This window comes from Vigna umbellata, chromosome 2, assembly GCF_029865625.1.
Source record: "Vigna umbellata cultivar VRB3 chromosome 2, Vumbellata_1.0, whole genome shotgun sequence".
NCBI lineage: Eukaryota > Viridiplantae > Streptophyta > Magnoliopsida > Fabales > Fabaceae > Vigna > Vigna umbellata.
The window spans coordinates 4,907,084-4,933,019 of record NC_142166.1 but is presented as its reverse complement, the minus strand read 5'-3'; the positions used below and the strand labels follow the sequence as shown (position 1 = coordinate 4,933,019).

General features: G+C 31.1%; 2 protein-coding genes across 2 annotated transcripts; both read right to left on the bottom strand.

The window, feature by feature from the left end:
- Positions 1-13,559: 13,559 nt before the first annotated feature.
- On the bottom strand, positions 13,560-16,446 carry LOC124819952 (4/1 protein short form protein). Its single transcript, XM_047291563.2, has 8 exons — positions 16,323-16,446; positions 16,115-16,220; positions 15,981-16,036; positions 15,794-15,871; positions 15,585-15,658; positions 14,230-14,363; positions 14,012-14,107; positions 13,560-13,890 (listed from the first exon to the last, which is right to left on the bottom strand). The coding sequence occupies exons 1-8, from the start codon at positions 16,383-16,385 to the stop codon at positions 13,742-13,744; spliced, it is 756 nt and encodes a 251-aa protein (XP_047147519.1). The 5' UTR covers positions 16,386-16,446; the 3' UTR covers positions 13,560-13,741.
- A 2,506-nt stretch (positions 16,447-18,952) lies between these two features.
- PAP28 (purple acid phosphatase 28) lies at positions 18,953-25,200 on the bottom strand. The gene is made up of 4 exons (XM_047291567.2): positions 24,970-25,200; positions 24,742-24,889; positions 20,547-20,965; positions 18,953-19,611 (listed from the first exon to the last, which is right to left on the bottom strand). Exons 1-4 carry the CDS (start codon positions 25,144-25,146, stop codon positions 19,156-19,158), a joined length of 1,200 nt encoding a protein of 399 aa, XP_047147523.1. The 5' UTR covers positions 25,147-25,200; the 3' UTR covers positions 18,953-19,155.
- Positions 25,201-25,936: the final 736 nt, after the last annotated feature.

Here is a 25,936-nt window from a genome sequence, read left to right as displayed (position 1 = left end):
GTTCTGTAGATTAGGGTGTGCATGAGATAAATTGTTGTTTGATGTGGGGAAATAACGTATGTATGAATTATTATGTATGGGTGTTGTTTGTACTGGAATTGAAAATGTTGTATGTGAACCCGATTGCTCAAATGCCTGTCTAATAGTGAATCTGTGGAATTGTACGTATGAATTGGTATGGATAAGGTTTGAGACTGATATTGAATGGCTGGATGAAGTGAAGTCTGCTAAATAGGTTATTAGAACAACACTTAAGTGAATTAGGGTGTTTAAGGTCTTATTAGAGGAACTGAGGTGGTCAAATTGAGAATGGGGCATTACAGATCATTCTGGTCAGTTTAGGTGGCTTAGACAAGTCAATTGAGACCTAATTGGACCCCTAAAATGGTCAAAATCAGACTCAAGGTCGTAGAATTATATTTGGGCCCCTAGGTTGAGAGATTTTCAGCTTTCAAGTATAAATCAACGCATAAACACTTTAAAAAGATGTTAGGAAGGGTTAGAATAAGTTAGACATGTTTAATTCAATATATACTTCGAGTTGGGGGTGTTAGAAGTTCACCAAAATGGTTAGAATGAGTTTGGAGTGGTAGAGTTGTGCAAATCTACAGAATTTCATTCTGCAGATTTTGCAGATTCGCAGAGCGAAGCAATTCGCTCAGCAAGTCACCCTGGCGAGGTGCTCTCTGCCAGGGCATTCACACAGCGACTATGTGCGCGATGCGAATTATAACAGAGGGTTGCTCTCTGTTTGATAAGTTGCGTAGCGAATGTAGTCGCTTTGCGACTGTTGCTAGCCTGAAAAATTAGCCAAATTAATTCGAATAGCGAATTAGGGACACTATGCGAGGGTTTAGGGACTGATAATGTGTATTAGAATTTTAGTTTAGCATAGCGCACAAACTTGGTGCACTATGCGAATTTTAGTTGTCCTCTTGTCAGGAAAATTCGCCCAGCGCATTAAGGGTGGTGCGCTGTGCGAATTTTTGCTGTCTTGCCTTGCATCTTGGTGCATTGTGAGACCTGGTTCAGTGAGTTTCATATTTTTCCACATTTATTTGAGTTGTTTGATGTTGTTTGACTGCCAAGATGTATGTATGTCCATATATTTGAATTGTGTGGCTTGAAATAATGTGACTGCAAATTAAGTGTGAACTGGACATCTCAGGGTGAGATGATTGAAAGTGATGTGTGGGGTGTTGTTGTTGTTCTGTATAACTGTATGGAGCTTCAAACTGGTATGTCTATCCCTACACTCGAAGCACTGTTCATGCTCAAATAGAGGAGAACAGTGTAAGTGGTGAGAGTAGAGGGAGGTCCTCGTCTATAGTCTTAGAGTTTAGACATAGATAGATGGGGGATTTACCTTGCATAGTGTTGGGGAGTGCCAGCTGAACTACGCAAGTGCAAAGACGATCAATAGTTCGACAGTTATACCAATCCGGATGAGTCGTGTGAGTGTTTGAGTCATGGTCTAAAGTGGTATGCCTTGATTGTTCTTTATATGTAGCTAAGCACGATGATATTTATTGATTGAATTATATGATTACTGCTTGGTTATCTAGCTCACCCTTGCTTTCTTTGTTGTGTGTTGTTTGTGTATGTTTTCCTTTGCGATGATCATTCACTTCGATGAGAGCAGATGTTGTTGAGGAGGTTCCCTTGGAGCAAGAGTTGGAGGATGTTGATGATGCAGTATAGTATTTTTAGGATTTCTAAATTTGAGTTGGTGTTATTTTGAAATACTCTAAACTGTTTAAGTTTAAAATTCTGTCTTCATATTTGGATGACTGTAATTTCGTACTTAATTGCAAATCATACTCTAACTGTTCTCTTTATTTGAATGTTGACGCCTATATTATATGATTGTGGTTATTATATATTTGGGATGTCACAAGTAGTTTTTTTATAAAGATAATTAAAATTTCATAACATCATGTTGTTCTATTGGATAATGCAAAATCAAATAGTCACTTCATCTTAAATATTTAATTAAAAAATATAATTTTTTTAAATGCTTAACTAAAATTTTATAATAAAGATTTAAATAAAAATAATTTTCAAATGATTTAAAAGTTAATTAAACCTATATTTTATGGTTGAAAACATGTTAAAATACTTTTATTGGGAACACTTTACGACGGAAATGTTTCATATGATATGATTAGTATGTAGTACTTATTTTAAATTTAGAATGATAACATTGATTTCAATAAATTTTAGAAGATTAAATTAGTTCTTTGTGGATGACAAATTTTAACTGTTGAATTTTTATGTAAAATTAAATTTATTAACAAAATTATAGCATTACTTTCAAGGCACGATCAAATGAAAGGGCAAATATCTTTCTCCATTATATTAAATTGTTTCAATTATATTATATTTTTTAATTAAATAAAAATACACTGATTTTTTATTCTTGAAAAATTAGATCAAATCTTGAAGTTGAAAAATACCATCAAAATCTTAAAAAAAATATTGTAACTATTAACGATATTAGTAAAAATGAGTTCATTTTTTTTTCTCAAATAAACATAATTATCTTAATTAAGAAGTTTATACGAGAGGTGCACTAATTTTGAGAATAGTAGGTTGAGAATTTTAAACTATAATGTTTGATATTTTAAAAATCAATTTACGACCAACATATCAAAGAATTTTTTTTAGTTAGGTTTTTCACTAAGCTTTCTTTTTTTTCATAAAAATGTATGAAATATTGTGAATTATTCTTTTGATTTACACTAGCAAAAATATTTGTATTTGTAAGGTACATGTTAACATCTAGAAAAAGGAAAATTAAGAAAGTTAAAGAGATGTAAGGTTTTATAAAAGGATTTTTGAATATTTTATAGCTAAAAGGGTTAAATTATAAATTAATTTTTTGATTGTTCAGTTCAGTTATATAAATTTTATTACTTTTAAAAAACTCTTTCTCTTAATTATTTTTCTTTTTTCTATGTAATCTTACTTGTCCTTTATTTATTTTTTTATCAGAGATCGTCTATGAATTCATGATAGACAATCGTACACCAGAGTCACAATCAGAGTAAGTTATTCTTTTATATTTTCTAAATGCAATATAGTTTTTGTTCTTTGCCTATACGATAGAGTTGCATGTTGCTCAATCTTTGTCAATTTGATTCTTTGTGTGTTTGTAATAATCTTAGGTTAGGTTTAAATCATTCATCTAATGCTATTTTGTATACATAACTTATACGAGTTTTGAAGAGAGGTAGAGAACCTAGAATATTAAGAAAGTTGTCTTTTATTGTTAAAGATTAATTTCGTGCCTATTAGGTTTTAGAATGACATTGATTAATATTTTGTTGCACTGAATGATAATAAATCCGGGATTGATTGAATTATTTGAAGAAATGTGTATGTGCTGTGACGAGGTTGATAAAAAATGAGAGTAAGTATAGTATGTACATGATCATAGAATTTAATCAATATGTTGAATCTTCTAAAAGTCTTGTGTATTATATTATGATTATGAAATAATGTGAACATAATGTGATGATTTAAATTATTACTTGAAATAAATATCAATGATAAACATTTTATTATGATCATAATGTTTAAATTTAAAGATATATGTATAATAATTTATTATATTCATAACATATATCTTTATATAATATATATGTGATTTTTTATCAGGGCTAATAAAATAGAAATAGAAGTAGTTAATAAGAAATAGAAAATAAAAAAGTAATTTAAATATAGACATGAAGAATGCAGTAGAAAGAGAGAGATGAATGAAGAGTAAAAGGTGGGGGTAAAGGGAAAAAGAGGAAGAAGCTTTTGTTACTGAATTCTAAGAGAGTGATTAAAGTAGTGACAGTAAAGTAAAGAAAGTGAAGAAAAGGGAAAGTTATGAAAATCTTTCTATATTACATGCAAAACCAAATCATTGCTGCCACTCTCTTTGCTCACTAATCCCTATAAAAACTCTTCCTTTATCTTTTATACACACCCTTTTCCTATAAATAAATATACATACATAATTAATAAATAAAGTTCTCCAAAAATATCAATACAAACAATGGAGGCTTCCAAAAATACAATTCCACTTTTCCTATTGTCTTTTCATATAAAAAAAATCAAACCATCAAAATGTAGTTATGAATGATTTGTGTGAATATTTGATTGGAAGGTATTACCAGGGCTCATACCCCAAAGAATCAGAAACATAAATGAATATTTAATTTGTGGTGAATGAGGCAGAATCAACATCATGAACAATCATGTTCTCAACAACATTGGGCTCTAGGATTATCACTGTTTACTCTCAACCGAACAAGGGTTTGAATTCAGCAATGTAACTGTAGGACATTACATGTCTATCCATGCAAGACATATATAGCTTCTTCTAATGGTTTAATAAATAAATAAAATACAACTTCAATAAAAAATTTGTCATTTTAATATTAAGAAATATATTTAAATTTAATTTAATTAACAAAATTACTTATCTTTGATTAATATGAAATTTTGAATGATTAACTCATTAATTTATAAAATTAGTTTTTTAAAAAATGGTTTTAATAATGAATTATAAATCTTGTCTTATTGTTTTGAAGTATTAGATTAAAAAAAAAGTTGAGATTTGATTACAGTGAAAGGAGTGTGTTTAGGGTTAAGAGTGGTGGAAGCTTTTGGTCTGACAGATGCATAAAGAAAATTGTAACACAAAGATGGTGTCACAAACAAGCATGTGTCCACATATGCAGAGTGATGATAATTGATGTACAAAAAGCATTCTCAGTTGTTGTGCATAACATAACATAACATAACATAACATAACATGATTGATAGACACATTGCATTGGGATATAACACTAACACATCTACCTCTCTATTACCTACCAAAAATATGTCAGACACTACTCACAACAAACAAACTCTGCTTCTTCCTTTTCTGCCACCAAAATAGACCTTTCAATAACTCTGATTAAATAATTATCTCATTCAAACTCTTCACAAATAATGCATTTCTTTTCACTCAATGCTGGTTTTCGAATAGACCCATCAATTCACCTGGTTTTTTCTTCTGCATGCATCTATTATCATTATCTGCTCATGCCTAGTTTTTTCTCTCTTTTTTTCTTTTTCTTCTCTTTTACCCATTTTCCCTTTCCATTACATCTGGGAACCACTTTTTGACTTCCTCATAGGTTATATATGTCAAACATTTTAGGTTTTTATTCCAGAGATTGCACCCGACATGTTCTATTTCTTAGTTAACATAAAAGAATCAATCGACACAAATTTGAACTTTAAGGTATATGATGAGAATCCACCCTAGTACGTGTGTTAGTCTTTGAAGATCAGGATATACACTTGTTAATACTAAAATACTTGTTATGTGTACTTAACTCAAGTGTAAAATCAATGCAAAACCATTAATTAAAAACTCTTAAAACGAATTAAAAATAATTTTAGTAATAAGATCATCATACAATAATATTAAGATAGGTCCAACGGGGGTTGTGTTATTTGACAGGAAACACTCTCATCTAGAAATACTAAAACGTTGAACAAGGACAATGAGAATGATTGATTAATTTTTTGTGACAGGAATAAAGATCAATAACTTAGCATATACAGACAAACAATAATAGGTGGACAACACAAATGGTCAAACTTCATTCTGAGAGGAAAAGGGCTTATAATTAATCAATACTATATTTTTAAATTATAATTATAATATATACAGTCACATATTCGTGTTATTTATGTATATGTGAGATGTTTTAATTGTGTGAGAAGGAGCTATGGAGTGGAGGGACTGATTAACCATTAAATCTTACCAATAAATATTGTTACCAAATTTATTTTTTTTAAAAATAATGTCCATCTCTATAGTTGAGTACTTTTAGTGGCAAATCCATTCCTCTCATTTTAATTAAACTTATATCATTAATTATATTAATCTTCGATTAACTATTTCTAAAATAAAATTTTGTTTAAAATAAGGATTAAACTCATATTCTTCTTTTGATCAGATTAGAACACGTGTACTTAATATGAAAATACATATTCTTCTTTTCCATCTCTTTTTTTATCTCTATTTTAGTTTTCTAACATTGCTCATCACAACATGCCGATAAAAAAAATACATCGCGTATAACATTACTCAATTTTTCTCTTCACATTTTTTTCCCTTTTCTTTATCCTTTCTTATAATTTTAAGAAAAAGAAAACCAAGTCACAATATTTATGAATAAATTTTACTGACAAAAAAAATGAGTAACAAAAGATGGACTTAAACTTTCAAATCTCGACACATCTTTTAATAAAAGCATAGTCTAAGATTTCTATGGTAACATATACCACAAAATGGCAATGAGAGAGGATGAAGAGTTTCATTCATGTGAATTTTAATATAAAGGATACGAGAATGTTATACCATTGAATATTCAAAGACTACATTTGAATATGTTTTTTGCAAATTTGGACAAGTTTTGTCATTACCAACATTGCTCTACCCTCTACTGACATTGCAAAATTTATCTTTACAACTGAAGACACCCTTACTATCAATGCCGCGATAACATCATCTCTTATAGAATAGAAGAGGCATAGGAATTCCAACCACAAACAACAACATTCTCTCCTTCGCTATAGATTACGCAACATATTATACACATCAACATGGTTACAGACACCACGAGGATTTTCTGTCCATATGTTCATTATACTTTCTGGATCATTTTCGTCTGTCACAGCAATTATATTACTTATGTTGGCTAACCAAGAAACTTTTACAAGCTGCCTACCATTGATATTAAATTAACTATTGTTCCAGGGTGTAGGATTGATGTCATAGTTCAAAGTCTAGGTGATAGTCGAAAGGATCCAAATGTTGTCTTTCATTCCAAGTTTGTTGAAGTCATTCGTCTAATACTCGTTCAAAAAACACTTGTAGAATTACTTTGATGCCAAAATGAGTTTAATGTTTGACAATTCAAATATTAGTACCACAGTAATGCAATCATATATTTGTAGATTTCGAAGTGGATCCTTAATTAAAAATGGTTTAATTATGGTCCAATTGCAATTGATGATAATCACATTTTATCTTAATTTGTTCAGCATCTCCCTGTCACTTTACCGTTCAATCCACATCCATGGTCATCTGGTCACAAGAATAATTTTGGAGGTGTTTGACTAATATATGATCATTTGGTCTGCGAGTGACCGGATGGTTATACGGTACAACTATATTGCTAATTCTTTTTGTCATTAGAACAATTCCAAAATAAAAATAAAAATTATATATTCTAAAATTGGGAAATTAAGTATTTTGATAAAAAGAATTAATTAGACAATTTAAAAAATGTGATATAAAATGGGATAATATGTAAAAAAGATATGAATTTTCATTACAAAACTTAAAAATTAATTAAATATAATAATATAAAAAAAAGTATTAATACTCTTTTTCTATTGTTTTGTCTGATCATAGTATACGTAAGCGATGATGTTAATTTTTGTTTGGGAATCATGGAGAAAAATATCTTCTAGTAAAAATCATTACATAAACTCAACATGGTTGGATACCTTAAACTTTACATTTAAATACTCAAAGTATTATTATTATTATTTAACATTTAATTTTTCTAGCATAAATTGCAAACGTTCGTAGAATTTTTCTAAACTTTTCGTAAAATTCTTTTGGAAAAAAAAAGTACAGATCTTCTTTTGAATTTTGTTTTGACAAAAATTGCAAATATTCTGATATAATTTTGTTGAACAAAGTTACAACTCCTCCTATGACATATTATTCAAGTCTCTCGTATATTCAAGAGATTTTGAATTGTGGTGATAACTTTTAAATTAATTATTTATTTTTATAATAATTTTCTTCAACATAATCTTTTCATCTAAAGTACTGTCTACAAATCTTATTGAACTGTTCTTGCCAACGATAATTTGCATTAATCATAGTAAGAATACTTCTCATCATCAGCTTCACCGTCTTACACACTAGACTCGTTGTCGATAACTCACTAATATTCAAGCTTCATCATCAACACTACCTTAACCAGTTTTGCTTTATGAACTTCTCCTTGTCCCTTCAGAATTCTTAATTTAGGTCTCCCTTTGTTTCGTAGAGTTATTTAGAAGACATATGATAGAAGCATTGGGAGTGTGTTTGATCTGAATCAAAAACTGTGAAAGGAAAGTGGGGCATGAGAAGAATATATAATAGAAGAGAAAAAGTGTAGAGAGGATGAGAATGAAATCTCTGAAAGATTCCATATATATTATTCACTTGAATTCAATATAGGAATAGGACAGAGAGAATAAGAATATGTAAGCAATGGTACAAATGAATGTCTGAAACTATTGCTGAAACCTGTCCCATACATCTGGGACTGTTTAGAGTGACATAGACAACATTTGAGACTTGATGTAAGTTTCAATTTGTCTCTCACTTTTCTCCATTCTTACTCAATCATCCATTCCTGCTTACACTTTTTATATCATTTTTCCAACCATCTAAATCATGCATAGCCTTAACTTTACGTAACACTCCTTCATTAACATTTTCAAACCTACAACAGATATAAACTGGATTTTTAAAACTACTCCTCTTCGTTCATTTTGATACCTGTGTTTGGAAATTTTCCAGAATTCGAAACTTTTTGTTGTAAATTTGAATTTTTGCTTTTACATCAGAGAACATATATTCTGTTTTTGCTTCTTTCTTTTTGCTCCAATTACGTAGCTTCACCATTGTTAACTGTGTCTTTTTATTCTTTTAAGAAAATTAAATCACCTCTAAAAAATTTTACTTTTATCTCGAATCTCCACCGCTTTTGCTATCAAAATTTTTCTTCTCGATGTTTTAAAATATGAAATTTGCTCTCTAAATGTAAAATACTTATATATTTAAATTGATTATGTATGCTTTTGTTTTTTTTTTTGTATTTTGTAAAAATTAAAATATGCGAGATACCTCAGTGATGCTTATATATAAAAAATAATTTGAAGAATTTACAAATTTCTTCTGTTTCAACCTTGTTTAGACCCATTTCCTCTACTTATTGTGGACTGATCGAGAGCCACGTAAGTCTAAACTATATACTAAATTACTTTTATCTTCTTCTAAATGTACTTCAATATTATTTTAGAACAAAAACTGTACATAGTTTCAACAATGATTAATTTAAAACCATTTAACAGAAATTAAATTATTTAACAATTATTTAACAATTATTTAACAATTATTTAACAATTATATATCTTAAGTCATATTTTTCATATATAGTTTCGAAATTATGCTCCTTTAGACATGTGCAGCTGGTGGATACATCATAGGCATCATAATTGGTGCAACAAAAGTCATTGTTAAGAACTGCCCAAATATTTTTCATCATGAGAATGAAAAGTGATCTCTCAGGAGCTATTCAACAGCCACTATCAAGAACTAAATACTGAATTACATATATACATATATAAACTTTTTAGTTATTTTTTCAAAAGAATAATCAAACCACTGTATATAATAAATAAAAGTTATCTGTGTAGCAAACAAAGTTTCATCAGAAACTTAAATCTTGTTCTAAATGGTAACATAGTTCTAATTTGAAAGACATAATCGAATTGTGTTTGAAAGGTTTGAATGAAGTATAAAATAGAAGAAGAAAAAAAGAAGTGGTGGCACAAATTCATAAAACCCCTTTTGCTTTTTCCTCATGCTAATATGCATCTTTTCTTTATTTGATGCGAAAATGGGGAAGCTCAAGTTTTGATAAGATGCAACTGGTTTATGCAAATGTGTAATGGATAGTAGTAACTGGGTGGCTCAGTGGCAGAGGTATGAAACTCCCTTTAAGGGGAAAACATGGAGTTTGAAAAGAACAGTTCAATGTGCCTCGGAGTTTAGTTACTGTGATTTTGAAGTCTGAAAGTGGTGAGTAGAAATTAAAATGCTTAAAAAAGTGGTCCACAAAAAGTGCAGTGTAGTCTTAGCCTTGAAAAGAAAAAAGGATGGATTCGAGTCGTTATGGACCTGATGAACAAACACCACTTTTATGTACGCAATATAATAACTTGGAGGCAAAAGCTTAGCAGCCACAATATATCATGTGAGATTAACAACATAAAGTTGATGGTGTACGCACCCACTATTATGGTCAAAAAGCTTCATTTCCCTTTTACACCTTTTTTTGAACCCGCTTTATTCAGTAATAACAAATGCTATTAAATCATTGGTTCGAGGATCAAATCAGGAAAAAGCCTTTCGTATCTTCACATTTTGATGTCTTTAATAATACCCTATAGTATATAGTATATAGTATATGTATATTCATATATGTAACAAAACTCAATCTTTCAGGTCTGTGATCCTTCTTTACATATCATAGATGCGCATGCACACATAAAATGGAAGAATGGGCAAAAGGGGTTGTAGGAAGGGAAGGATTTGGTGTAGATGTCATAGAATTGAGTGTTAATACCCGAAAGATCACTGCATGCACACTGAAACATATTTTGGAGAGAGAGAGAGAGAGAGAGAGAGAGAGAGAGAGAGAGAGAGAGAGAGAAGAAGAGAATAAGGTCTGACTTCAGGGAACATGGGAAAACGCCAAAGGGAATGAAGCCAATGGTGACCGCCCACTAAGAATTTGGCTATGTCTGATGCATGAAGAAAGAGAGAAGAAAGAGAGAAGAAAGAAAGAAAGAAAGAAACAAGTTTTCCTTTGAAGTTTGAAGAAGGCGTGCCCGACACCAACCCCTCCTTGTGGCTCGCCTTTTCAAGTTCTCTCCAACATGGATTCTCTTTGCAGTGCCAAACCCATCACTTCTCTCAAGAGATAGGACTAGATTCTACTTTCACACTTTTTCCTCCTTTCGTCATCTCTTCTTTCAAACCTCACCAAACACCATTTCTTTTTCTTTCCCTTAACATCCTCGTATTCACCACTTACACTGCCATTAATTCATCACTACCTCAATTACAACTACCAATATAATATATATTACCTTTATCTTCTCTTTATAAACTTCGTTTAACTCACATCTTTCTCCTTTACAACAAACCACCTTCTTTTGCTCCATCTTTCAAATTGCTCCTTCCGTTCTGTAATTTCTTTATTGTCATCAAAACATTCTATATATGCTCATGTTGAATTCTTAGAACAATGATTAGAATATTCTTTGGACAAATAAAAGTTATTTTTGACACTTAATCCGTTTTGGGTATCGAACTAAAGTTTTATTTTACTGTAAAAATAAAAAAGAAGAAAAAAAATCTGGGATTTAAAGCAACCAACTAGGGTTGTTGGTGAAGAGGGAAATATAATATATGAAAAATGGTATCTGGTTTCTGATTTGCATGGAAAATTTAAGAAAGCAGATGGTATTGAATTAATGATAGAAGCTTTTTCCCTTTTAAAAGACTCCACTTCCACTCTTGGTGTCATCATTGCAGCTGAGTTGGTGGGCATGCATGGCTTGCTTTAACACCCTTTCATATAGACTTTGTTTATTCTTTTTTGGTAGGAATGAAGGAATTCCTTTGCTTCGTCTTCTATATTTCTCTTTCTTTATTCATTCGTTCCTTCTTTCTTTCTTTCTTTCTCACACTCTGACTGTGAGAACAGTGACAAATTTAAAAGGATGTTAATTAATGCATAATCAACAGCATGTTTAAGTGACTAATTACAAGGGCACGTGCACTAATCTCAAGCCACATTAACAGTGAATAATTAAGGCTGAAAAGATGAGTGAACAGCAATCATGTTTTTAGTGATTGCTCGTAAATCTGCTGTGTCTGTCTTCAAACGTACGTTTTGCAGCGTTAATAATCGACACAACAGTAACCGTGACAACTGTTATAGTTGTCGTCGTCTATTCGAATGGACGGGCACGGTGGGGATGTAGATTCTCTTTTTCACAGTTCAATAATAATGGAGGATAGATATGCAGTCATGTTACAAAAATAAACATTCGATTTTATTTTTTATTGTAATAATTTGTTAAAAATTTAACTAATTATAGTAAGATTTTATGTCATAAAAAATTTGTGTCTCCTTCTTTTGAATATGGCCTCTCATACGAAAGGATATTCCAAGTAGGCAAGGGTGTGTTTTCTATATTGTTGATATTTTACATATAGCAGAAAATAAACTGTAATACTCATGAAAACCAACTTCTAAAGCTTATATCAACTTTCAGTACTGCAATTCAATCCATACATATACTAAACTTTGTATCCATAAGAAACGATGGGAAAGAAAAAAAATAATATAACCTCATCATTGTTTTCCTTTCAAATTCTTCTTTCCTTTTTCTTCTCCATCATTGTTTTCTTTCAAATTTACTACCAGAAAGCATGATTTAATCTGAATACCAAAAGTTCCAACCCACCTAATTAATTAGAAATGTTAGCAATAGCAGTTAGGGTACATGAGAAGAAGTTATGAACTTTTCTGGGCTTCAGTTTGGTGCTGTGATCAAACTTCTGCTTTGGGCCTCAGCTTTTGACACCCATTAAGATGACACTTTTATGCATATGCTGCTTTGGGTCGTGACACACACTGAACGTCGACCATCATATTCCGAAAATGTTTTTCTGAGTTCTCTTCACAGACCTCACATCATCCATCGTGTCAATTGTCAAACATCGATCATAGGGTTAATTTCTTGATGTGATATATGGACTATGCTTGCTCCCAGCAATGTCGAAAAGTTACCGTAGAAATTAAGGTATATATATACTTCAACTTTATGAATTATATTATTCACAAAATAACGTACGAAATATTATATTTTTTCTGTCAAATCAATGTTTTTTTATTAAAAAAACAACAACTTGCACATAAATTTGCTGTAAATGAAAAAAATAAATGACAGTTAAAGATATAATCAAGTATATACATGTAATAACATTCTATCGTGAATTACGGAAAAAAGTATTAATATGAAAATTGTTATCTTCTCATATTTCCTCTATTAATAATTATAGTTTTATTTTATTATTTTTCATGATACTATTTTTCCTATATGTAAAAAGTAAGAAAAACTATTTTATAATTATTAATTAATTAAAATAAAAGATAAAACATTTTGTTATGCCAACAATTGTTTAACTGTTTATTATAAGATAACAGTACTTTCAATTTAAAGTTTAAAAATATTTAATTTGTGAGTCCTCTTTTGTATATTATTTAATTTATTAATTCTTATTCGATATTTAACTTCAAATTACACTGTACTCTTGCAAAATTTTAAACTTTGCACTTCGTTTGATAAGAATTTTCAATAACTGAAAATGTGGTAAATCATATTGGTTGTAACACAATAATTTTTTTCCATTTTTCTTGTCAAATTCAATAATCAATTCCAATTTATTTATTTTGTAAGTTTCTCTAAAATATAATTTAACTTTTTTTAAACAAATTTTTGTTAATGACTACTGAATATGTAAATTAATCAGTTAGAAACTGTCTTAACTTAATCAGTAGTTTTAAGTTTTCACAGTGTAATTAGTTAAAATTAATCAAATTTTAGGTTAACTATGTTGAAACTTGACAAGTACGATTTTAAATGGTATTGACCTCTAGACTAACCTGGTTGAGTTGAAATCAGAAAGCAAAAAAATAATTCTGTGGTTTTTCCTATATATTATGAAACCTTTGTGACTTAGAAAGTACAGTACCCAATTAGTATCAGATACCTTGTCCTTGTGAACTCAAAGTTGCTGGTAAGCTTCAGTTTCCCTGCATTACTTACCCTCCTCTGAATGGGATAACTTTCTTTTCAGGACCTCGTTTTCCTTTCTCAGTTTCATGATTTTCTGTTTAAGCGTTTCCACATGCCAATTTGCGGTCATTTCCTGCTGCTGGTCCACCAGCTTTGCTTTACAAATCAGTACTGCAGGGTTCAGAAAAGCTTCCCACTTATTTTTAGGCAATATAAGACGAAAATATGCTCAATATATAACAATAAACTGCTATTGAACAGAATAGAGACATGGGAATAAAATCAGCCTTACATTCCTTTTCCAGATTTTGGATTTTTCTATTTAATTCATTTTTTTCTTCCTGCTCAACGGCAAGACATTCCTTCAAGTCCTGAATCTCAGAGTTATCTGTCAGATGATTAATGATGAACAGAACAAACAAATCTCAGCCCTCATGACACACATATAGATATATCTCAACTTTGAGGCAAAGAAACTCCATGCATTTACTGGTAAACAAAGTGCCTCACATTTTGATTCCACTTCAACATGCAGTTGGTCCAATCTCATTGCTATAACCTGCATATGACTTTTATGTGCAGCTAAATCTCCATGGAGTTGGCTAATGGTTGCTTCATATGTTGCTTTTTCATGTAGAGATTCCCTGATATAAGGTCACCCCAATGAACATCAACAGAACAAAAACCTTTCAGTTCAGTGATTGACACATTTTTTCGAATAAATAAATTAGTGCTTGATGGTTCATATGGTCCCTGAACAGTGAAAATTATAACGAAGGACCCCAAATGTTGATTTATTCAGTTAAATTAATCCCCATATCAATCATGTGAATCTCTGAATAATTTGGGTTCAACAATTAACCATGTTCGTTCGTCTATTACAACTCCCAATTGCAACTTCTCAATTTGAAGTCAAAATTTTCAGTCATTTATATCGTCAGCAAATTAGAATAATTGGATGGAGATCAAGTAATTCATATTTTATTTGGATGAATTAGATGTAACACGTAGTTTGACTTATTTATGCACGGATATGATAAGCCTACATAATATATGATTTCCAAAAATGAAAAATATCCTTTTAACAACTTTTTTTAACAATTTTTTTACAATAATTTAAGTGGTAACTTTTAATTGGTCGATTTTAAATATATGAACCAATAAAACAGTGACTCATAGTCTATTGTCAAAAAATTATTAAAAAAAATTGTTAAAATATCATAATTCTTTCCAAAAATATATAAAATACATAAAGGTTATAAAATATATAATTGCAAATCTAAATCAAAATCGTATTTATTAGATTTTTTCCACGTAAGAAAGCATAAATTATTTGGCATACATTACTTTTTATTATTTGCACATAAGAATAACACAGTCAATTTCGTTACTTTTTAAAAATAATTCATGAAAAACAATTTTACCCTTTAGTTTATGAATAAACAATTTTTATATATTTCTATATCAATTACTTATGTGGTTCTTGTAGTTTTTTTTATTCATATAAATGATTTTAAGTTTCAATATTTTATCAACACATGTTAATGAGGTATCATCTACATTTGAACAAGGCAAATAAATAAAACTATTAGTGTTTATATGTTTTGATTCATTATGTGTGTTGGTGGGGTATCTTAAAATATTAATACCTATTGAACAAGGATAAGTAAAACAAATAAAAATTGAAACTTCATATACTTTATTTAATTTAATGATTGTGATTTATTTATATCATGAGTATATCAAATCACGTTTCAACAAGTAAATATAGATTCCATATATGTAATTTTTCATCCTTCAAGGATAAATATATCCTTGAATATGGCTAACCACTCAAATTTTATTAATCTTCAATATATACTCACTTAACTTGAGCTTCCAAACACGAAATTTGTTGTTCGTATTCTCGTTTAAGCAATCCTGTATCCTTCCTATATCCCTGCTCCAAACACAAAATCACAAAATCCGATCTAATTCTCAAAACCATGACATATCATACAACCGCGTTGGTAACATTCTCTTTCACAATCAAATCACACAGCAGGAAAAAACAAAAAACTGGGAAGCAACTCACGTCTTCTTTAAGCGAAACTTCAGTTTTCGCTCTCTCCAATTCTTCTTTCAAAATCAGGCAATTTGTACGGTAATCAAGCTATAGCGTCACGACATACTCGATTTTAAATAAACGTTTTCAGAAAATGATTCCAAATATAAATTGCAATCACAACTTAGGTCATGAAAAAATTCTGTAATCGAAGTACCTGATCCGCTAGATTCTTCAAGGACTCCGAGTACAGTTTTGCCAACCTGTCCTTTTCTGCAACACTACAAAACAAATTCAGCACAAAAATTACTAAACGTGAAAATTTTTAATATGTGTATTATAGTTACGAACCGCTTTTGAGGGCATTGGAAGCGACTTGGAGTGATTCACGCATCTTCAACTCTGCGTTGTAGTTGGATTGCAACAACTGCATCTCCGAAATGCCGCTCTTAGCATCCTGAACAAATTAACGCAAAATTGAAAAACGAACAAAAAATAAAATGTTTCGGGACTAATCGTTGATGCTGAAATCGATAATGATATCAGATTTTACTAAAACCTCGTAGATCTGATCGAACGCAGAGAGAAGTGACTCCATTTCTTCATCGCTGGTTGCCGCCATTTTTGTTCTTGTTTGTTGTTCCCTCAACAAATTCAAATTATCTATTTTCTAACTTTGAACGAGTGAGATTGGTTTTGGGCCAGATCTCAGAAGCCTGCCTTGGCCCAATTTTCATGCTCATCATATGTCTGCGAGAGTTGCTCCCTCCACCACCACCAACCGCTCCCTGCACCTCCCCATACCTTATTTGCCCTTCTATAAAACGGATGTCAACATCCGTTTCACCTTCAACGGATGTTGACATCCGTAACATCCATTTACATATTTCATATTTTAGTTTATTATTTTTATTTAAAAGAAAAAAACTTCAACGGATGTGGCCACATCCGTTAACGGATGTGCCACATCCGTTTAATAGATTTTTAAAAAGTTTTTAATTTATTATTTAAATAATAATATATAAATTAAAATAATTATTATTATTTTATTAAATAAAATAAAATTAATTTATAAATAATTAAATAATAATTTTTAAAAAATTAAATAATATTTATATATTAATTTAAAATATAAAAAATTAAAAAACTAAAAATTAAAAAACAAAAAAAGGAAACGGATGTCGCCACATCCGTTTTAATATATTTATAACAAATTTTTTAATTATTATTTAAATAATAATACATAAATTAAAAGTAATAATAATTATTTTATTAAATAAAATAAAATTAATTTATAAATAATTAAGTAATAATTTTAAAATAATTAAATTATATTTATATATTAATTTAAAACAAAAAAAATAAAAAAACTAAACTAGAAAACAAAAAACGTAACGGATGTCGCCACATCCGTTAACGGATGTGGCACATCCGTTTTAATATATTTATAATAAATTTTTTAATTATTATTTAAATAATAATACATAAATTAAAATTAATAATTATTATTTTATTAAATAAAATAAAATTAATTTATAAATAATTAAGTAATAATCTTAAAATAATTAAATAATATTTATATATTAATTTAAAACAAAAAAAATAAAAGAACTAAAAACTAAAAAACAAAAAAAGGCAACGGATGTCGCCAGATCCGTTAACGGATGTAGCATGTCCGTGGAAGAATTTTTTTTTCAACGGATGTTGATATCCGTTGAAGAAAAGGGGTGGGGTGTGGGATATTTTAAAATATAAAGGATAGTTTTGGCATTTTAAAAAAATGTGGTGGTGCAGGAAGTAAAGTGGGGTGGTGTAGGGAGTAAAACCCTATGTCTGCTTAATAAAAACTTCAATGCTATATGAGACACCACTTGAAATTTAGATGCTCCTGGAAAATAATAATTATAAATAAATCTTAATGAATTATTATCACATTGATTGAACAAATTCTGAGTAAGCTTTATTAATTTTACTCTGTTCTATATCTTTATATATAGTTTTAAAATATAAACAAAGTTTGGTTATAAGATTTCAAATTATTAAATTTTTAATTTATCTAAATTATAGTAATGACCGTGATAAGAAAAAAATCTTACCAAAAAATGAACATCTTTTATTGAGTAATTATTGAGGTGAAATCTCACAATTCTGTAAATCGAGCTATAGATAATAATGAGAAATGAGAAATGAGAACTTATAAGGGACGAGCAAATAAGAAATGAAGGTTCACCTGTAAATAATACTTTGACATTTACATTACTAAGTGAAAAAATGATTAATAAACGAAAAAATAATTATAACTATTGAAAATGTGAGTTAAAGTGAGTCTTCTTACTATGAAGATGTTTTTGTATAAACGTTCATAGTCTTTCTTTTTTGGATAATTATATGGTCATATTAGGTACTATGATGTTCTTGTAATAGAATACTAAATTGTTAGTAATAATTGATTTATAAGATATTCAAATTATATTTTAAATATAAATAATTACATAAGTTTCTTAAACCCAAAATTTGAATAGAGAACATTGTGTAGGTGAATAATTGGTTTAAATCAATAGTTTTGATGGAGATGAAAAATATTTGAAAATCTTTGGAAGAGATTAAGATATTATTTGGTGTCGCGTTACTTATTATGCTCTAGTGATGTACAACACAGTTTGTTCAAATTGTGAAGTAACATGTTATCATTTATAAATAACAATTTGTGTCGCAACAATAAATGTTAATTAATAGATTTTCATGAAACTCGAAATTATTAAATAAAATTAATGGGTTTCTGATGAAACTCAAAATGATAAGACTGGTGAGATGTTAAAACCCCATGGTAAAATGTACTGTATTTAGATGTTTTTGGGACTCGACTTAGATGGATAAGTATATAACAGATACACAAGTTAATAGATGAACAAGAAAATAGTGGGAAAAACTCTTGAGTGAATTAAAGTGTCTCCTTAATGTAGATTTATTCTATATAATAGTTAAAATATTAGGTTATAAGTAATTACTAACTGGTTTGTCTATAATAATTAATTTATAAGTCCAAGTACATATGAATAGGTACACATATGATTCCATCCTCATATTAATAAATTCGTATATGCGAAACTTGCTCTTAAAATAAAAGGATTCTCTTCCGATAAAAAAAAATTACAGTTTTTTTCAAGTACAAGCATTTTGAGATGACGATGAGGATTTTAAAGTGAAATGAGATGTTATAGTCTGATCTATCACCAGGTATTTAAGAGTAATATGTAACATTAAAATATTTTATTACAAATGAACAAAAAAGTGAAATAAAGATACAGCTTTACGACTAAAAATACCATGAACAACAAAATGAGACACAATATGCATCGTATGCGTGGAACAACGAAGTAATAATAGCATGGTCATCTAACCTGCCATAGGATTTGTTCATCAATCTTGCTCAGCTTCTCATCATCAAGGCGTTTCCAAGTCAAGATTCTCTGCACGCCCATCCAGGAATTCTTTCCCTTCTCAAGTTCAGCCTGTATGATCCTGGCTCTTCTGGGCCACCCTGCTTTCCCATAGCCATGGTATCCAAAGCCACCACCGTAACAAAACCATATGCCATCCAAGTTTCCACAAAAGTCATTGGTGTGGTCATGGCCTATGAACACAGCCTTCACATCTCCCATGGAGACAAAGGTCTGCAAGACCCCCGAATTCACTCTTGAACACGCCACAGCCTCCTGAAATTGGCCTACAATCTCTTTGTTGAACAGTTGCGGAATTTCTGGAATAGGGATGTGGAAAAATGCAAGTGCGGGGGGTTTAATTGTGGAAATACCATCAGTAGAATGAAGAGAATCCTCATTTTGTCCCTGTTAGTGTGTGACCAGCAAGATGTTAATGGGGTCTACATCTGAGAAACCTCCCTCAAGGGAATAGAAAGGCCGTGTCCTATGAATAACACAAGTGCGTGATTGCATTATTGCATGAAAAATAAACAATGTTCTGCCAAGAGAACTAAATTGTTTTCTCATAACATTCAACCCAAGCTTACATGTTGATTAATTTGAAGAGGTCGATTACATGTATTACTTTCATTACTGTCAGTAATTTAAATAATTTGAATATTTGAAGAGAAAAATATTCATCTTATTGAGATCATTGCTGCCAGCCCTGCCTAATATTTTCATTTCTTCTGATATTTATTACAATTTCTAGTTAAACATGGCTAGCTATTGAAAACTCTGTTGTTCATTTTATTCCTAAAAGAGTGCAACCATAGAAACAAATGTAGTCACTTTAGTCAGATTTTGTGCAATTATGACCTTTGTGTGTTCAATGCAGAAATTGACTCCTTATCTGACATGCCTGCGCTATTCTTTTCCTAAGGAAGACAGAAAGTTTTTTCCACCTAGTGATTTATGTAAAACTAATAGTGCATCAATATACTTTACCCAAATTCACTTTGCTCTATTCCCCTTGAGCCAGTTTTCTACTCTACATTTAAATAAATATTACTTAACAAAGCTCATGTATCTAGAATCCACAAAATTCTTTCACACTTCCCATAGAAAATATAGTTGTAGAGAAACTGAAAACGTATGAAACACTGCCAAGGAACGAAAAGGAAAAGATTACGAACATTTTATTTTTATGCAGAAAATAACTGAGAAAATAAGTCAACGAAGACAATCATATGCAGCATGTCAAAATTGAAGTATAGACAGGTAATATTGAGTCTCTTCAATATCATAACCAAAATTAATTTGATTAGCAACAGGCGACAATATTCAGATTTTGTTGTTACCTGGAATTCTTGAGAAACACGACGAAGCCAGTGAAGTTGAGACTCCTTGATCCATCCATAAGTTCGAATTCCCTGATAAACAGCCCTGTCTCCACTGTCAAGAAAGAAAAGATTCAAAACAGTGCTGTTTGCCAACATGGACCCTGGGGCACCATACACTCTTAGGTCATAATTCCCAAATCCGTCAATTTTAGTCATCAAGCCACCTTTAGTTGGATCATCATCTGATGGGTTGATTTGTGAAACTGAATAATCCATAAGGGAAATTAAGGACATTAACTCTTCACGATTCATCGTTGATTCTTGGTCATGGTTTCCCAAAACTGCTGCCCAAGGAAGTCCTGATTCCATAACAGGACCAAAGGCTCTAAACAGAGATTCTGCAGCATCAGGTGCACTTGATCCGAAAATATTATCTCCTAATCGCAAGAACTGAATTCATGTTAATTAGGCAGTAGAACATGAAAGGAAACAAACCCATGGGAAATATTGAAAAATTAAAAGAACAAAGAAAAACTGTTCAGTACCATATGGCAACTGACAACAAAAGTTTCATGGTGACATCCTCTGTTTTATTGAAATCATAATCAAAATTTGTTTCACAATTCGAAAACATGTATATATGTGTGTGTGTGTCTATATATATATATATATAAAGTTTAAATCACAATATTGGTGGAAAACTAAATAAAACAAAATATGAAACATAATCTATAGTTTAATCAAATAAGTTATTTAAATATATAATTAATAGTTCATGAATTTATTTCAACCACGCAGAGAAAAGATATGGTAATGTTTCATTCATGCAGAGAAAAGCTGGAAGGATTTATTTTCAACCAGAGTATTTAAATACTGCCAGATACATCTTTATGAATATCAGTGAAGAAATACGATTTACTACTAGTATGACAATTCTTAGAACAAACAAACACGTTGACGAGGAAGGTTTGTCAAGAACATCCCCTTCCCTTATAAAAAAAATAAAGGAACGGGAAGAAAATGAGGATTGTAAGCTAATATGTATTAGGGGTACTATTCTTATGTAACCATTAAGGGCATGTTTGGAGAAGCTTCTTAAACATTTTACAGGAAAGAAAATTAAGAAAGAAAAATAAAATCAGTTTTTTCATAAATTAAGAATAGCTTATATATGATTAAATTCAGCTTTTCCAAAATATGAGTTGTAATTCATGTCTAAGCTAATTTTAGTTTATAAAGAAACTAATTTTATATTTTACTTGTAGAAGTGTTTATGTAGAAGCTTCCTCCAAACATACTATAAGCATTTAAAGGGTCATTAACATTGTGTCCATTTAGATTGTTAAAAGAAAAGCCATGTAATGGTTAAAGTGTTATTCTATTATGAATAGAGTACCAATCCATGTAGTTTGAGGCAAATGAACTACTCTCCACTATTTCCTCAAAGTCCCCTCTATAATTTTCTAACAAAGTGGTAGGAGAGCATGGGTTATGGGAATTAAGAGAAATACTAAGTGAGAGATGGCAATCAATGTCTTGCACTTGTTTCAATTCCCTAACTTACCAATAGGAATTGTGATAATTAGTTTTGTCATATACAGGGCTTGCTAGGTTCTTAAAATGCTTGGGAGGTTGTGGAGAAAGAATACCCAACCTGAAAATTTGATGCTTTGTCACCAACTAAGAAGGATACATAGTCCAAGGTGAAGAAGGATATGAGAAATAGAGAAGATTGGGAGAAATATCCCTTGTGTCTTTTGCATACACATAGGGTAGTTTATTTATAATGTAAGATATGGGCCAATGCCCTTAATACAGAGTGGGTTGAGCCCAATTAACAGAAACACACATCTTAACATCTAACACTCCCCCTCAAGCTGGAACATATAAATCATATGTTCCAAGCTTGTTACAAAGATAATCAATTCTAGGTCCTCGTAAGGCCTGAATATGTTTGCCAACTGGTTGCTTGAGTTAACGAACTCAGTCTTGATATCTCCGGATATGATTTTTTCTCGAATAAAATGACAATCAACTTCAATGTGCTTGGTTCTCTCATGGAAGACAGGGTTAAAGCTAATATGGAGAGAAGCTTGATTATCACATATAAGTGTCATGTCAGTGACATCTCCAAATTTCAATTCACTAAGTAATTGTTTAAGCCACACAAGCTCGCAAGTAGCTGATGCCATAGCTCTATATTAACACACATCTTAACATCTAACAAAGGATAAACAAACTTTTATCAAGGCTTAGACGAAGTCATGTTTGAGATGTTGTGTAATGCATCCACTTCCAAACAAGCTGAGGAGATTTTGAAGAGCTTTCTTGAGGATGCTGACAAGGTGAAGATGTGCATGTGGGGAGAGCTTGAATCCTCGTGTGTGTATAAAAGATGATGGTTGTGAACTAAATCTGGAAGATGATTGTGTTATAGAGAAGATCATTTCCTCTTTACCAGCAAAATTTAATTTTGTTGTTTGTGCAATTGAAGATTCAAAGGATTCGGAATTGATGACCATAGACTAGTTGATAGGTTCACTTCAAATGTGCGAAAGAAAGATTCAAAAATAGCATGACTACCGTTTGGAGAAAGTCCCCATTGCAAAAGTTTCTTTGAAAGACAAAAGGATGAGAGAAAAGTAAAAAATAACAAGATGATTAAAAAGAGGCAGAGGTGATCATATATATCTTTTATTAAAAAAATTGGGTAAGAAACTGTCTTGGATAAGAAATGGAGGAAAATGAAGAAAGGTTAACAAAGATATGGTTTGAAGCACCTGAATCAAGAATCCATGTATTATGACCTTCCACAAAGATTGAGAAATATATGCAGTTGACACACTTAGCATTGAAGAGGATTAACCTTGACTAATTGATTTCTCAAACTTGTACCTCAAAAATTCTTGGTACTTATTATAAAAAGATTTTAGATTCTGATTTTCCAAATTTAGACACATGAGCAACTTTGTTTGGAAAGTCAAGCAAGAAATGACTATTTTCTGGAACATTATTCATTCTCTTACAGTATGAGAATTTAGAATGTCCACTCCCACCACCACGTCCTCCTCATATGTTCTGACTTCCTCCTCCTCCTCCTCCTCCTCCTCTTTCATAAGGGACTGCCATTGCAGAAGCTTCAGTAACTTCAGTTTAACTGTCACCTTTGACCAGTTAGGTGCACAGATGAGTCTAGTAATTAAACCATCCATAGAAGAGATGTGATCACCGGCTAGAATCTGATCACGAACATAAGCAGAAGTTGAATGTAGGCTTCTTCTCAAAATAAAGACCACACATTATCTATGAGGTTTCTTGTTGAGTTTCTCTAATGAGTCTGCCACTGGAAATCTTTTAACTACTTCTACTGTAGCCCTAGTGTTTTCCATATGTGAGACCATATTATGGTTAGTCTAGTTGAGAGAAGTTACTCTCAAGTTGCATCTAAGTACTTGTCCCATCAACAAAGAAAATTGGAACGGTGAAATGAGGTCAGAAAAGGAGACAAAGAGGCTCGCGAGACAAACAAAGGTGTTGCGGAGTGATTCTGACAACAGGAAGAAAATGAGTGGAGGACAAGCACTGGAAACTCGACGTTAAGGATGAAACAATTAGAGTCAAGTGTAAGAAAAAAACCTATAAAAAAAATGTGAAACTAGTTCATGTGAAGACACAATATAAAGTTACATATGTTTCCCTTACAATCAACTTCGAGTTTGAAGATTCTAGAAGATTGAGAGTAAAGCTCGGGGTGTAGAAAGTCTGTTGTGGATTTTCTAATTAAGGGAGATCTTAGAATAGAAAATAAAGGATGGTAAGATAACGTAAAAAATAAAGGATTGTGAGTTAGTATGTATTAAAGTACATTACTCTTACATTACCAATAAGTATTTAAAGAATCATTAGCATTATAACCATATCGGGCTAAGGATTACTATACCATAAAAAAATCACCAAATTCACGTAGATTGTGTCTCAAATGCAATAGTATATCTCCTCTGCTTACTCAGAATTTCCTTTCTAGTTTTAAAAACTCCCAAAATCCAAACATGGATACCGATATTTTCTATATAACACTCACCAAATTACCGCTACAAACCACCAAAATCGATCACGTGCAATTTCACCATAATAACACTTTTCCCCTTTATGCCAAGCTCTCAAAACCCCCTTTTACCCATGGATATAAAAAGAAATAAAATAATAGAAATACCAGTAAAGGCAATAAAATCCGGATTCTCTGCCTGAATGATTCGCTTTAAAAACCGAGTGGTGTTAAGATCCGAACAAAACTCGAACTCAGAAGGCAGCACGTCCCTGCAACGGGTTAGGCTTCCACTGCCGAAGTGCATATCAGCCACCTTCGCGAGAACATGATGAACAGTTAAACGCACTGGTTTTACACTGTTTTATACGCACAAAGAGAAAGAGATAAATAAACCTGGAGGATCTTGAAGGTACCGTCAGAACTGAACCGGAGGGGAAGATTGGGGTTCTTCTTGATGCGCACCGTTTCGTTGCCAAGGAAGAAGTGTGATAGGAAGTTTTGCGTGAGGTGAAGAATTGCGAGGAGGAAGGCGAGGTAGAGCAGAGAGGGTCTCCAGTTTTCTGAATCCATTACCTTTCAACCCTTCTCTCTCACCCGGAGTTCATTGGTTGTTGATGCCTGCAACAACCATCTTCGCTCCCATGTCAATTCCATCATGGGCCTCTCTTCTTGGGCTTTGTATGGGTCGGGTTTGAGGCCCAAACACTGTTGCATGAGCCACCTGTTTTTCTTAACTCCATATTTTCTTCTCACACCTCCCATTGTAAGGTAATTATAGAAATAACTAATTCTTATATTTTCTTTTATGAAAAATGTAATCTATAATTGATTATAAATACATGTTTCATAAAAAAATATATTTCAGAAAGAATACTCTAGAATATAGCATAAGAAATTGGTTATGAAAGTTAAGAAAATAATCCTGACAATATAGAAAAAGTTAACCAGTATTTATTTTCATAAAAAGTAATATTAAAATTTATTTTTTAAATATACCAAGAAGCAAACTTTTCATATGGTAGTAATTAATTAAATAATCTCATCCAAACTGATAATTTAAAATAAAGAAAAAAGAAAATTAATTCAGCAAAAACAAAATAATTTTCTTTTAAACAAAAACTAACCATTAAAATATTCTCACATGTAAAAACCCTTCACCTAGAGCTGTCAAAACGGGTCACCCGGCTCGACGCAGTCCGGTCCACCATGGGTTTATCACTTAGTGAGTCAACCCAATCCAGCTCATTTATTAACGAGTCAGAAAAATTCAAACCCAACCCGACCCATCACGGGTTGGTGGGTAAACAGGTTGACTCACTCGCTCACTTAATTACAATTTTTTTAAAATAAAAAAAGTATA